A 14,745-nucleotide genomic window follows, 5' to 3' on the forward strand; every position below is an offset into this window, starting at 1 on the left:
TCAGCTTTTGACTTTTCTGAGCTTTCTTCCATACAGTTTAGAACTAAAACATTGATTTGGCAGCATCTGTCATAATTGACATACAGCATCAAAAAAGCAAAGCAGCAGTAAGATAGGGTCTAGCTGTAGCATTAAGTCCTTCAGGAGGATCTCAGCAGCACCACAAGTATCTCCTTCCAGCAAAAGCTGTCAGGGATGAAGGAAGGGGGTCATTAATGAATCTGTTTCTGGAGTGAAGGTTCACGCTGTCTTTGACAGTTGAGTCTTATCTGCAAAGTTCATCCTCCACCGTGGCGTGGAGGCCCACAGGTATTTGGCTTGTATGGTCCAGTTTAGGCTCTGGTTACAGCTTACCAACGCTTGTCTGAAACCAGATGTAGGACTCCAGCACTGGTGTATGGAGGCTGAAATTTGAGAAATGCCAGTGGTGCTCAGTGCAACAGCTTGTGTCTTACCAGGAGTCCTCCCTTTAACCTTAAAAATGAGATCTCTCTCTCGTGTCATTTCCTATTTAGACCGGATGCCTTTGCTTATTAGTACTGCTTTGATGAGGCTGAGAGCTACTCTTTTATAACTTCAGCTGACAACTTCCTGACTTAAGTAGCTGGTAAAGTGTAACTCGGTATTAACAAGGATTATTACTATTACGGGGTGTAGAAGGAGGAGGCACAGTGGTACAAACTCCAGTATCAATGGCACTTCTGAGCTCAGCTTTCAGGAAATGGTTGTTGGTCTCTATGCTTCATAATAATAATATAATAACAAAGCATTCTGCACCAGTATTTGAGTTACATGTCCATGGCATGTTGGAATCATCAAGGAAAACATAATGGGTGGCTTCAAGATTTAGAGATTCATGAGGCTGCTTAAAGGTGAGTCCTACTGGTCCTGGTACCCTGTGGACTAGTTGATGACATCAAGTAAATATTTAAATACCTAACACAGGTATTGGGCTAGCGCCAAAAATGTGGAATCGTATGAGAATCCCACACATGTCCGTGTACAGGCTACACTTTGCTGGACTGAGGTCTCATGCATTTCCTATTTTTTCCCAAAGGCTAGTTTCTCATCCTATATTTCATTGAGATAATCTTGATCAGGATATATCAGGAAGCCAGTAAATAAACTGTCTGTCCAGTAGGGATCATAAAAGAGCCCATTTTGTTCAGAGTAAAAGATCTGCAGCCATACCTCATCCTCCCGCTTCAGAGAAAGGATGGTTGATCCAGAGGCAACGTCATGGTTCCCAGTGTTGGCATCAAAAGTCTTGATCCGGTACTGCCCATTGTGGACCAAGCCAATGGCCAAATGTTTATTGGCCAAAGTGATATCATAAGTGAAGTAGTAAATACCTGGGATGCTGCATATAAATTTCCCACTGGAAGCATTGTAATGTCCTCCTTCATTCATCAGGATCCTGTCAAATTTGATGGGCAGCCTTTCCCTTGGGTAGCTCTTTGAGACTGCCACAGAGAAGGCAGATTTGGCTTTGTTGGCATTGCAGGTGCAGGGTCCCGGCATCCCAGTCTCGCCCTTGTTCCCTTTGGGCCCTTTCTTTCCCGGTGCCCCGTTTTTTCCAGGATTACCCTTTAAACCCTTGGGTCCTCGTGGGCCTGCCTTGCCAATAGCTCCTGCTTTCCCCTTCGGTCCTGGTTTGCCGGGGTTGCCTGTTCTGCCTTGTGGACCTAGAAAACAAATAACCTTGTAAATTTTTCAGTGAAAGAGATGATACGGCAAGTAGAAAGGGGTTGTATCGTGACAGCAGTATATTTGCATTTAGGAGGAAAACCTTGTTGGTGAGAATCCAGCTGAAGTATCACCTGGGGCCGGGCATCTGTTAGGACTGACTAACCATGTTAAGTAGGTAGTTGGCATGATAACAATGAGACTCAGGAGCTGGACAGTCTGTCCCTTTTAAGGACCAAAAGGCTGGTTCAATTATCTGGTTCACTTGAGAAAAGGGAGTAATTAATTATAAAGCTAGCCAAGAACAAGCTTTAAACGTTTGGGTTTTTCAGGAGTGGGACAGGTTTGTGAAGCTTTTGGAACCTAGCTTTGAACAGATGGAGTACTTTTAATCTCCTGTCTCTCTCTCTTTTTTTTTTTTTTTTTTTACTTTTAACATAAAACTGTTTAAAAAAAAAAAAAAAATGAATTCTAGGTGTAATAAAAAGCCAAGCCCAGCTGGGAGATGAACCAGAAGACAGCCGGTGCAGGGACTGCCTTGAGATGGGAAGTGAGTTGGGCTGTCACGGTGATGCTGACACTGCTGATTAGTGCTGATTGCGGTAGTGTCTGATATAAGACAAATTCATGGGGATTTATACCCTGTCTCTTGACCTGCAAGACTAGATTTAAATGCAGCTGTGGGTGGAAACCTGTTCTCCAGATTCCCTGATTTTGGGGGTGGGAGAAGAGAATAAGATGCGGCTTTGGCACGCTGGCGTTACGCTGAATCAGGAGTGCACTCTAGTGTGGCAGTGGGAAATCACTGTTTCTCACCATAGCTGGTCCTGATGGTTACTGGCTGTAAGGCTGGATTGGAAGGAGAGCCCCCCCTCAGGGTTAAAAAGGGTTGTTGTTTGCTTTGATTTAGATTGACCATGGTCAGAGCAGTGCCTGTCACCCAGGTAGAGTGCTCTGGGGAGCAAGTACTTAATTTTTTTTGCCTGACTTTGTTTCACTTGAGAGCAGGGGTTAGAGACCACCACTTTTGTCTTGTCTAGAGAGCATATATCAGAACAGGGAAAAATCTCCCTTCATAACAAAATGAAGCCAAGAGGAATTGCATACAGCATTAAGATGGTATCAGCAAATAATGTGAGTCTGAACCCCCCTGGCAGGAGCTGACAAGTGTGAGGTGTTGGAGGGGGGAGAGTGGAAATTTCTAGAAGAGTTTCCCATGAGATGTCATCTGTCCTGGGGCTCAGATTTGGGATGATAAGTTCCTGTCAACTAAGCTATTGCACTCTTGCTTTTGCATTTTACCCTTGTTGTGTTAAGAAGCGCTTCTCTTACCTTCGTCGCCGTGCTCGCCTTTATCCCCGTCCTTGCCATCCTTGCCATCTTTGCCCGGGAAGCCCATCCTGCCAACCGTCCCTGGCGCCCCGGGTGCGCCGGGGGGGCCGGGTGGCCCGGGGGGGCCCGGCAGGCTGCACGCCAGCTGGGGACCTTCCTGCAGCGCTCCCTTGGCAAAAATGCCCCCGAGGATGTGGTTTGCCACGCAGGGCACAGTCCAGAGGAGGAGGACGGCGGAGATCATGGTGCAGCCTGTAAAAAGGAGACGGGCCATGGCTGTTATGTGTGGTAGCCAGTATGTGCGGGTACGGCGGTGTTCCCTGCACCAGGACCGTGTGTTGTAGAGACTTGCGTGAAAATGGGAGATAATTAGGCTTTTTTGGCAGGGTGGGGGAGCTGTATTTTTGGTGTGACGTGAATTCAAGGATTTGGCTCGTGAAGTTTTCTAGGTCTGACCAATTTTTTTTTTTTTTTTTTTTTTTTCCCCAAACTTGCTCTTCTCTAAGTCTGTATCTGTGGCCATCCCTCGTTTTGTTTTGTTTCCTGGGCCTCCTTTCCCCCAAAACAGAAGTAGTGATGGCACGGGGGTGCAGAAAGCAGCTGCTCAGGACTAGCAGAGTGGAGGAAGGAGAAAGGGTTTTGGTGTAAACTTCCCCAGTAAGACCTGCCCTGCGGTTGGGTCACTGGGGTTTCTTATCAAGCACAAAACCTGTTGTGTGATACAGGGCTGAACTTAGAAGACAGGCTTGCGGAGGCTTTGGGCCAAGGGACTCCTTACTTGCGTTTTGCCGGACAATAGGAATTGAGCCTCTTAGCTAGCTGAGAAAGTCCTGTTCCTACCGCAGCTCAGCTGCATGGCGCTGCACAACCTGCAGCCGAATCGCCCGCCGAGTCTCTGGCTCAGTGTCGGGGTGCAGCCGTGGCCGCCCCCCTGCAGCCTCGCCAAGGGTTTTCTAACCTCCCGCCCTGCTGATCTGCCCCTCGGGGGGGGCAGTAGCTCAGTCTTTATGTTTGTTGCTAACATTCACCTTGGAAAGACAGGTAACTGTTAAAACCCTAGCTGTTGTTTGTCTCCTGGCTCTGTAAAGTGAGCCATTGCTTTAAGTATAGCTTTTTTTGGAGCATCCCTGGCCCTGCCTTCGTTCACAGGACAAGGCTGAGCCTCCTGGGCTTGTCTCGCACCACTCCTGGATGGGGAGATAGCAATAGAAAATAATTTCTGGACAAAAGCTATTCCCATGAACCTGTTAATGATACAGAGCAGTTATGTTACAGTAAAATATCCCTCTTGATGTCTGCACATGGAGCTGTTTGCAAATAGCTATGGTCCACGTGCAACTCCCGAGTAACTCCACTGTATCTTGAAATAGTGCTCAGGTGGATCAGCAGCTTAAAGAAGATGCTCAAAATCAGGCTGATTGACAAAAGCCCTTCTTCATGCATGACCCACCCGAGACTCTGGGTATTAGAAGCATTAAAAATAGAATTTGGGTCCTGCACATGGTTACAGATACAGTAAAATAGAGAATTTCCCCTGTGGTATCAGTTTCTGACTACCCATGGGTGAAGGTGCTCCTGCCATCCCCTCCCCATGCCTGGGCTGAGGACTTTTTCCTCCCTTTGCCTGTGAGGGAGGTCATGGCCGTGGCCATCAGTGGTCCCCAGCAGGGCCAGTGCTCCCCGGTGGGCACTGACCGATGGCTGAAGGGAGACGCTGATGGAGTCGGGCTCTTTTCCAGTGGTATGAATATGGAAACAAGCTGGTGGGGGGGATGAAAGCCGTCCCCTGGCCCAATTGCTTTCTTTCAGCTTCTGTAGCTGGAGTAGCCCTTGGAAAAATGAGACACGAAGCCTAAAACTGCCCCATAAAAATCTGCGGCTGGTTCACTGTTTACTTGGTAGCTCTTTGATTAGGAGAGATCAAGCTAAAGCCAAAGGATTTTTTTAAAAGGAATTAGTCATGTATCACTTTGATACAACTCCTACCCCTGGGCTAAGAGGTGCACACTCTTATTTGATGGAAAAGACTCCTATGAAATTTAGTCTTTTCCCTTATTACAGCTACCTCTGATGGTAGGGCATTAAATATTTCACAACAATCATCTGTTTGCATGGGCTTTCTTACCACATCCTGAAGTCCTGCTAACAAAATTCAGAATATAAGTGAGGACTGAAAAGCAAGCAAGCTGCCTTTCACATATTTCTTCAAGCTTTGGTGCTGAAGCAAATTTGTAGTTAAACAGAGATGCAGTAGAAGATGAGCTGGGATATCCCAGTCTTTTCAATCTGTCGGTAGCCTTTTGGTCAGGCAAGGTCCTGCTTGGCATTAAGTCAAATACCAGGAGGCCTTAGCATCTCCCCAGTAGTGTTATGTTTAACTCCTGCACTGGAAATAAGATGCTTAAAGTATTGTATAAATTTCATGTCGGCCTTAGCGCTCTCATCCTGGTATCGGCTCCTGAAGGGGGTGGAAAGGCACATTACATGCTCCAAATCCAGCGAGCAATATGCTACATATTAATGCTGAGTGGGAGCCCCCCAGTTCTGCGATATGTATAATTAAGAACATGCGGAGGAGTGGGAAATGCAAAACAGATCTCCGGGCTGGATTCGGCTGCTAAGCCATTTTGTTCTTCAGCTCTCTTTTGCTTTTCTTATACCTAAGTCTATTTGCTGCTGGTGAAAGGTATCGGTTTAATTGCCTTGTGAGATGGAAATCGCCAACCAGTATTAATGTGGACAGTTGAATAAAGGCTTCTCAGTTCATGGGAAGGGAAACAAGATGTTAAAATGCCTGTGGAGTGGGGAGATCCCAAGGAAAGCTACATCCCTGCTTCCCAGTAACCACCTCAAATGGGGCAGAAGAGAAGTGAGAGGCGTCTGGAGGTGGATGACACTAATAAGTTGTGGCAAGGAAAAATGTCATTGTGGAGCATAACCTGGAAAAAAGCTGGGACTGATTCATGTAGAGAAGAAATGGGCAAGAGGGCGCACAGGGCAGGAGGGCAGCTCCTTCTCTTAAGGTTTCTTACCATAAGTACTTCTGTTACCTTCAGACAACCCAGCTAGGTTGACCTGATGGGATAAAAAGTGGCAGACACAAAATACCCCGAGGCTGGGAGGTTTGTAGTGCTGATACTTGGACAGACAGGGAATATTCGACTACCTGGAGCCCTGCTCTGGCGCAGCTCCCAAGTCCGTGTTAATTAATGGCTCCACAAGAATGTTTCATCCCACATCACAGCAGTGCGTGTGGGATGCAAAGCACAGTCACATTCACAAGAGGATCTATAAATAACCTCTTAAAGAAATCTCTTTGAAAGAAAACAAACCTCATGCTGTTCCACCTTAAAAGGAAAATTGCTCCTCAATGCAGAATGTATGATGAGCTCCAAAAAGCAAATTGGAAACAGATCAGCATCTTTCCTCTCTGCAGTGCGGGCGGCAGGCTTGGCACTGGAGGCCATGCAGCACGGTTTCAGCTGAGGTCTTACTTTTCTAACGACATTTTAATTAATGTCTTTGTTAATAGGGTTTTGGAGACTTTTGGGCCATGACCGATGAATGTTGTGTGGGAGGCGTGCCCCGTGCCCCGGGAGTTGTGAGAGCTGACTGGTGGTGGAGGGCTGCTTAGGGAGGAGAGGAGATCCCACGCTCGGTCAGGAATCGCAGGGACCCAGCGATGGCTGTAGTTTGTACTGCCACTGTGAAATGCAAATGTTCATCCCCGGCACCTGGGGAGAGCACCCTGGTATCAGGCACTGATTTCAGCGTCGGAAAAGACAGTGGAGCAGCTTCACTTAAACAAGGTAGCTCAGGTGTCCGCAGCGTAGGCATGGCTGCCCCGGCCTTAGGCTGCCGTGCCCTGGCTTCTCCCCAGCAAAGCCCCCGGCAGCGCTAGGACTTGTTTGAGGTTATTGAGCATGTTGGCGCAGAGCTCAGAGCAGAGGTGCTCTGGCCCTTCATGTGTGGAGTGCCTCTCCTTTGGTGACAGCACGTCGGTGATGGGCAAGATCTCATGCATGCAGAAGTGCTTTTCTTCCCGATGCTTAAAACTATCCCATCCCTCCATTGATGCACTCCGAAATGACGCCTTCTGAAATATTTAGCAGCAATGGTGCTTTCTAGATTGCTTGGTCAAAGATGACCAAGCCCTTGACTCAGGAGATGGTGCAACTCATGATGGGCATGTGATGGACAAGGGCAGTGCTGAGTCACGCCGAGGTGGAGGTCTTGGAGGAAAGGCCCTTTGGGCTCCCAGATGCTGGACAGGCTCTAGCTGAGACCCCATGTTCTCATCACAGGTGGCTCAAACCTCTACCAGCCTCAGGGCCGCAAGAGAGGAGAGAAGCTCCAAAATGTCTGGGCCCTGAGGTGGGAGGATAAGGCTCAGACAGGTGGAGTGACTGACAGGTGTCCGTCAGCTGGGTTTGAGAGACAATGATTCCCTGCATCCTTCAGCTGCATCAATGGAAATTGCTGCTGCAGGGTCCAGGGCATCCCCTGGGATCAATGTAGTCCGTAAAACTGTGCTGTGGATCCCCACTGGGGAATTTTAGGGAATACTTGTCAGGAAGCAAACCAGGGAGGGGATGATTTTGGAAAATGTTCACTCCTGAATCTGAGAGCTGGAGCACAGCTTTACAGAAAATACCTCAGGGCAAAAAAAGTCATAAAGACAGAGCATCTCTGATTTGCAAGCGTGGTCCATGCGGAGCTGAGCGTTTACTGGCTTCTCGCTTCCTAATGAGCGGCATGTGTAGCTATAGGCAGCGGCCCCTATGTAATGAGTGACTCAAAGGAGCCATGTGTCCGAAACGGGGTATTCCGAGTGTGCCCCGTGGCCTTTATGTGACACCCCCGTTCTCTTTTAGGACATTTTGTTGTCTTTGCTCATTGCTTCGGTGCGTCCTTCTCTTCCTGCTGGAGCTCAGGCCCTTGGCAGAGGCTGCCCCGTGCCCCAGCCCTCCCTGCCGCGGGGGCCGGGGAGGGGGGACCAGGGTGTAGCTTTCCTCAGGATAGAGAAAAGCCGGGAGCGGGTGGGCTGCCTGCCTCCGCGGCTGCCCTAACCAGCCTCTTTGAAGCAGACACTTGTACATACAGCAGGATTTGAACCCGACCCCTCCACGCTGAAACCTGAGCGTCCCATGAGCTTCTGTAGCATATGGACCTTCTGTACAGGGGAGCTGCAAACCCGTGCTCTCTAATAGCTTTTCTGTGCACAACCCTTGTCCCCAGAGCTACAGCGCATCGCTCTGTCACCCGAGAGCCTCCATCCTTAGCAGCAGTGTCCCCACTGGGCTCCTTCCAGCCCCCAATCCCAAGCTGCAGCTCCCGTTTCTGCTGGCCAGGGCATCGCGGGATGGGCTTGCTGCTGCTGGAGGGGCCTCACAGGCAGGAGCGTGGGGGGACACAGCTCCTGCCATGTCTCCCCTGTAGCTCTGGTGCCACAACATCCCTGCTCTGCGGGGCTCCTGCCACCCTCCTGTGACCACCCTCATCCCAGCCCTGCTGCAGGGGAACTTCCTGAGCCACTTCACAGTTAAGAAGCCAGACCAATTCTATAGATCTATATGCATTAAAAGGTGTTTCTGTAAGTAAAGATTTTGCCTGTAAGATTGAGCCCCAGGCACAAAGGATCAGTTGTACTTTCTGGTGCTTACAGGGCAGCTGGGCTGAAATCCAGTCAGAGGGAAAATCCCTGAGGGTTTGCCAGACGTGGGGTGGTTTGGTGGCACCTGTGGTGGCTGGGTGGTGATTTTTGGCCAGGGATGCCACCCTGTAGCACGTGCCTGCCCACGGGGAGGAAAGGCGCAGTGGGGGAGAGAAGAGGAGAGAGTCTGGGGGGAATTGCTGCTCGGAGGGAGGGAGGAGCAGGATGGGCTGATAGCCCGAGAGGGGACCCAGCAGCGAACAAACGTGACTTTCTACTCTGTTTCCTTTCAATACTCGAGGCTTTCTTAAACAAAACAACCATCTTCCTGCTTCACAATTTCCCAGCGTACCTCGAGGCATCTTAATTAGTCTTCAAAATAATCATTTTCGTTGTGAGCCTAATTCTCAGCTCTGGTGGTTGCCCTGCGGCGTCCCAGGGGTGGAAGCACGGGGAGCCCTTGGGCGTGCGGGGCTGACTGAGATAAAATAAGGTGTGCTGCCGGTGACAGCAGCGGAAATGGATGTATTTGATTTCTGATATAAGCCAGTGAAGTAGTTATACCAGATATGAGCTTGATCTGTTATCTGCTATTGCACAAAACAATGTCAAAGGAGATAAAGGAGAGCGATGCATCTTCTGTGCCTGAACCTGCATCAGCGTCTCAGCTTTAGGCAGCCGGGGATGCTTGTGGCAAACCTCTCCTAGCCCTGGGCTACAGCCCCCTTACAGGAGCTGCCGATTGGTACCAGAGCGAAGGGAGAGGCTGCGGTTTTGGCTGTACGAGGTGGGTGCTCCCAGCAAAAGCCTGAGGTACATTTCCTTCTCAGAGTATTTCTTTTAACTAGCGACTGTTGCCTTTATGGGTTCCTGTGCAGGCGTTGGAAACCCCTGAGTGATCGATGATTTAGACCTTATTTGGTAAGTTTTCAAAGTTAAGGTTAAGAGGAGGGAGAAAAAGAAAAGGCAAAGTGAATCTACTCACCAGGATTAATCTCTTCAGTGAAAGCTCGACAGGCGCTGGAAACCGACACGATTTTAAGCAGATGTTTTGCTGCAGCTCGCTGTCACGCGCAGAGCCCGAGCCCCGTCCTGCCGCAGCAGCGTCCTTCTGAGGGGTGTGCAATACTGACTTCGGTCTTTCTTTTTTATTAAGGTTTTACTCCTTTCTGTGCAGATTACTAGCTTCCTGCAGCAGCTCCAGGTTTTGGCTCAACGTCGCCAAAGGCATATTTTTATTATTGTGTAATGGGTCTGCGCCTCTTCCTCTGTCACGTGGCACGGGAAGAAGTCTTTATGCACATATGGCTGGAAAGCGCTTGATGCTTGGGGAGCTTTTCCCATTCTCTCTCTCCCTTGCAGTCTTGCGTGAAAGGCAAGTTGCCTCGATCGAGTTGCCTCGATCATTTCTGATCCATTCTGCCCCTCTCTGCTGTAGCCGCTGCCCGCGCAAGCGGAATTTGTAAGGGGATGGGTAACGCTGATCAAACTAGGGAACAACTTTGACACTTGATTCTGGAGCATTAGCAAGGGAAGCAAATCTTGTCCTAAGGGTGGAAACTTGCTTCTAAAACAATTTAGACAAACAGGTAATGGCAGATCATTCCAGGTGTGAACTAAAGGACATCGTTGTGAAGCAGCAACTTTGCAAATACAGATTTTGAGAGGAAACTGCATGTACCTCAGCGCTGCTTCAGGTGGATGCATGAGACAAAACGTGGAGACTTTGCCATGGGGATGGCAGGGTGGGAATGCTTCTGTCTTTGGAAAGGGTTGGGATTTTGTTTTAAGCTTGCAAAGTAATTACAGAAGCCCTAGCAATTGCTTAAGGTAAGGCAGTAACACCAGAAGCAGTGGCTGAAGCCGGAGTTTCAGCTTTAGCTCTGCCAACACAGAAGTGTTGAGTCGCAGTAAGTCCCTGTCCCTTCTTGTTTCTCCACTGCAGCAAGTCACAGTGTTACAGCTCTGAGCAGTGTTGAGATCCCGGCTTATACCAGCCCATTAAACCCAGAGTCTGCAAATGCCTTACAACTCTGAAAATTGACAGTGCTTCCCTAACAGCCCCCAGGGAGGTGCAGAGAGACAAACGGGGGTTGAAGAGTTTCCTGACCCCGCTCCCCCCTCCCCACCCCTTCCCTCCCTCCCGCTTTGCAGGATGGTCTGTGATGTTGCTGGGTTGGTACAGACCAGACTTGTCTTTTTAAGGCAGCAGCAGGGAGAGTCTGAACAGGAGCTGCGAGATGACCCAGACGTAGAACCTGGCCCCATGGGTGCCCAGGCTGGCAGCGTGGGTGGTTATGGGGGACCCATCACCCTGCCAGGAGGGCAGCGATGGCCCTGGGGCCATCATCACCCACGCAGAGTGGGTCGCTGGTGCTCCCGGCCACAGCCTTCGGGTCCCGGTTGTGGGTGCGTGGTTCCTGCTCTGTCCCAGCCAGGACCCTGCGTGGGGCTTGGGACAGGCGTGTGCTCGGCGGCAGGGCTCCAGGTCCTGCCCTGCTGCTCTCCAGCCAGAAAGTATTTTCTGCTCAGTGCGGATTATCAGCTGATCGGGAGTACACTGGAAGTATCATTCCCTACTCTGCCAGAATTCATCCTTATCAGAGCCATTGTGGGGTTTTTTTTTTAAGCTTTCCCCTGCACTTGCTGTTGGAACATGGTGGGAATGGATATACCACAAAAATGAAGTATCTATGCGGTTTGCTTTGTGAGCTGTAATCAGTTCAGCTGCTTCTGGCAGGAGGAGGGGGAATGTTTGGCCGAGGAAGCACAGGGCTGTTTTCGTGCTGTGCCAGTGGTCCCGCAGAGCTCCTTCAGAGCCAGCGCCCCGGCCCCCAGCTCCCTGAGGGCTCAGCGATGTTCCCTGCCATCGAACAACCTCCAGGAGCACAACCCCGTCCCCAAACCCACGCAATCATCACCTTACATTTCACTGGGATAAGGGTGGTTTTGGAAAAGCTGCCATATGGCTGCAGAGCTCTGGTGTGCCCATGGGGAGCTGCCCCCAGCCCCACTGCCCCCGGCACTGGGGTGAGTGCAGGGGGGGACACCCCCAGGCACAGGCTCTGAGAGCCGCTCTCCCCTGGGGCAGCTCTGGGGATCAGTCGAACATGAATTCTCACTTGTTGTCTGTTTCCAGAGAGTTTGTAGGACCCCAGTTCTCTTGGAGAGCCTCTCCTGCCCGGGTGCGGGGCTGGAGTCAGCCAAAAGGCTCAAGGCACTGCATGTGCATGGGTCCTGCCTCGGGTTTCTTATGAAACCAGATGGAACCAGGGTGCCAGCCAGATTGGCCTGGGAAGCCACAGCGGTTTCCTCAGACACTAATGGTGTTGAGAAGAAAAAGCCCTTATGCTTATCCCCAACCTGCCCCATGGCAGCTGTGCTGGGCACTGGAGCTTTGGGATGGGTGCGAAATGGGCCAGGGATGAAATGATGCTTGAAAACACAGCAGTCCTGCCCAGCAATTCAAGGTATGACTGGGGACATTGCAGTTGCTGGTGGTTTTGTGCCCGGATCTGTGGCGTGTTGAAGGCAGTGAGAGCCTGACCTAGTTCGGTGGTGTGGGGAGAGGCAGTGCTGGGAAGCTCCTGCCAGGCGGATGGAAAGTATGTCTGTGCTGCAACACTGCGCCGAGCTCACCCGGGTCCCAGACAGCTCTGCTGGAGAACATGTTTGGCAGCACACTTTGTTAAATAAACAAACTGCCCGTTCACTGTGAAACAGCGCAGCCCTGAGACTCGGTTCTCAGTTCATTTTTTTTCAGCTAGGTATTGCAGGGAAGCGTCACAAGAGATCGTGTCCCGTCCATGCTGCTTTTTAGCAGAAGTCTCCTGCCATGACTAACGTGGTTTTCACCATTGATCACGGGGAAGGCGGCTCCTTGCTGCAGTGCAGGGAGGGCTCAGGCTGACACCCGCGGGACATGCATAGGGCTGTGCAAGTCCCCGCTGTGGAAGGGCTGCTGGGGCCTGTTTTGGCGCTTCCTCCTCGACAGCAAAGCCGTCCTGCCCACACTGCCCCTTGTAGTCCCCGCACCAGCCCGGGATGTGCTGCCTCGCTGGGCTGCGCGCTGCTCCTGGCTGGAGTGGTCCTGTCCCCCCGCCCGCATCCCCCGCCGGTGCCCCCAGCACTGTGCGCTGTGGCTTCGCATCCTTTAGATAAAGCTTGTTGGGGGAACGCGTGGCAAGGGGAAGGTGCATCATCCAGCACCTACAGAGTAAAAAGTGTAATTGTAGTTCCGCTATCTCCTGTGCACGTGCAAACGAGAGTGCTGAAAGGTGAGCCATAGCCGGCTCCCGCCCCGGGGATGGCAGGACGGGACTGCGTCCCAGGGAGGAAGGATTTTTCCCTCTCCGCTTTCTGAGCGGTAATGGTTTTACTGTTACGTATACCAACCTTGCAGCAATGACTTCGTAACCAAATAAAAAGACTCAGCAAATGCCAAAATAGCTGCAGTTCACCCAGAGGCTGGAGGCAGCCTAAATCACAGCGTTCCCATCGCGCTGGGCAATGGCAATGAAAGCGTACCTCTCCTCAAAGATGAGCGTAGGTGCTTTGGTTTTGGTTTTTTTTTTTTTTTTGGGAGATACTAATGGGAGAGAAAAAGCATTTTTCTACCCGACAGGCCTCCTGGCTTAGTGTGGACTGGTAATTTGAGTAATTTTTATTGCCCTGCCTAAAAGGAGTTTGGAAGTCTGTGAGCAGTCTTTAGAGAGTGATTGTCCCTCTCCAAAAGCCCCCATAAAAATGAGTCAAATCTCTGTTTAAACTTAAAGGATGCCCTTGAGACCATTAGCTCTGCTTAGGAACTGCAGTCCTAACCCATTAAGATAAAAATAAATAGATCTTATTTTAGGAAGAGGGAAGCGGGAACCAGCCCAAGCACCAGTAAGCCACTGCAAGCACAGTGCAAGAGATGTGTTAAGGTTGGGGTTTTTTCTTTCGTCTCATGCGCCTTCTAATTCAAAGTGAAATTCAGCAGTCTTTTTGACTTGCCACAATTGGCTCCTGCCTAGGTATTTAGTAACACAGTTAGACAAGAAAAGACTCTTCTGAAAATGCCTTGTATTTCCCAAAAGACAAAAACCTCCAGCCCTACTTCCGGAGTCTGTAGTATCATCAGCAGCGACCCCAGTACCGGGGGACAAGGGCAGCATTTGCCCAAGCCAGGAAAGCCAGTGACAAATGTCACTTACCCGTGTCATGGTACAGTGCCTCTGTCCTTCAGGGCAAAGCAACAGCCCCCAGAGACAAGTGAAAAATTACTTCCATTGCGTGTGAGCAGTGACAGTTTGTGCAGATAGTAATAGCTACAGATAAAATCCCCTTTTCCTGCTGCTGCTTTCCAAGCAGAGAATTTTGCATTAGAGCTGGCTTTTCTGTTCTCAGAGAACTGATAAGTTGCTAAAAATGGTCTTTCAGCTATTCCTAAAATACTGAGAAAATATTAGTATATCAGCAGAACATGCTGTGGGGCTGTGCTGCCTCTCTGGTGTTAAAACCCTCAGCCCAGTGCTTTTGCTCCTGCATGCGCCCAGCACAAGACTTGTTAAAGCAAGAAGGAACAGCTGAGCAAAACCAGAAGCCAGCTGAAGGCACCGTTTTCCTTCCCCAGCTTGGGTCTCCTGCAGCCCAGAGGCTGATGGCAATAACCCCTTCCCAACCAGGATGTGCAGAACCAGGAGCAACGCTAGCGCAAGGGAACTCCTCCTTCACCCGTGCTGCTGGGACAGCCGCCTTGCTGACGGGGCACTGCAGCAGGCGACTTCAACCTCAGGCCTCGCGCTCCAGCATCCCCTTCCCCGATGCACTGTTAGCACACGTTGTAGTAGCTTGTGAATAAAGAGCAGCAATGGGTTAAAACTCTGCTGTGAGGTGGTGTTGGAGCCAAATTTGTAGTTCGTAGCTTTATATTAAAAATCAAGAACAAATGCATGTGCAAACGTGCTAAGGAAGTAAATGCATCTGAAAAAACGTCCCGCTCTTAAGAGACGTGGTGGGAGATTATAGAGCAACGGGCCAAGGACTGTGCTCAGATCCAAAGGCAGTGCAAGTGAGTGGCTGGGTGGAGGCTC

General features: G+C 50.3%; 1 protein-coding gene across 1 annotated transcript; it reads right to left on the reverse strand.

Moving 5' to 3' along the window:
* Nucleotides 1-3,262, reverse strand: C1QTNF2 (C1q and TNF related 2). Its single transcript, XM_059825422.1, has 3 exons — nt 3,019-3,262; nt 1,668-1,685; nt 1-1,463 (listed from the first exon to the last, which is right to left on the reverse strand). The coding sequence occupies exons 1-3, from the start codon at nt 3,260-3,262 to the stop codon at nt 1,072-1,074; spliced, it is 654 nt and encodes a 217-aa protein (XP_059681405.1). The 3' UTR covers nt 1-1,071.
* Nucleotides 3,263-14,745: the final 11,483 nt, after the last annotated feature.

This window comes from Gavia stellata, chromosome 16 (genome assembly GCF_030936135.1).
Source record: "Gavia stellata isolate bGavSte3 chromosome 16, bGavSte3.hap2, whole genome shotgun sequence".
NCBI lineage: Eukaryota > Metazoa > Chordata > Aves > Gaviiformes > Gaviidae > Gavia > Gavia stellata.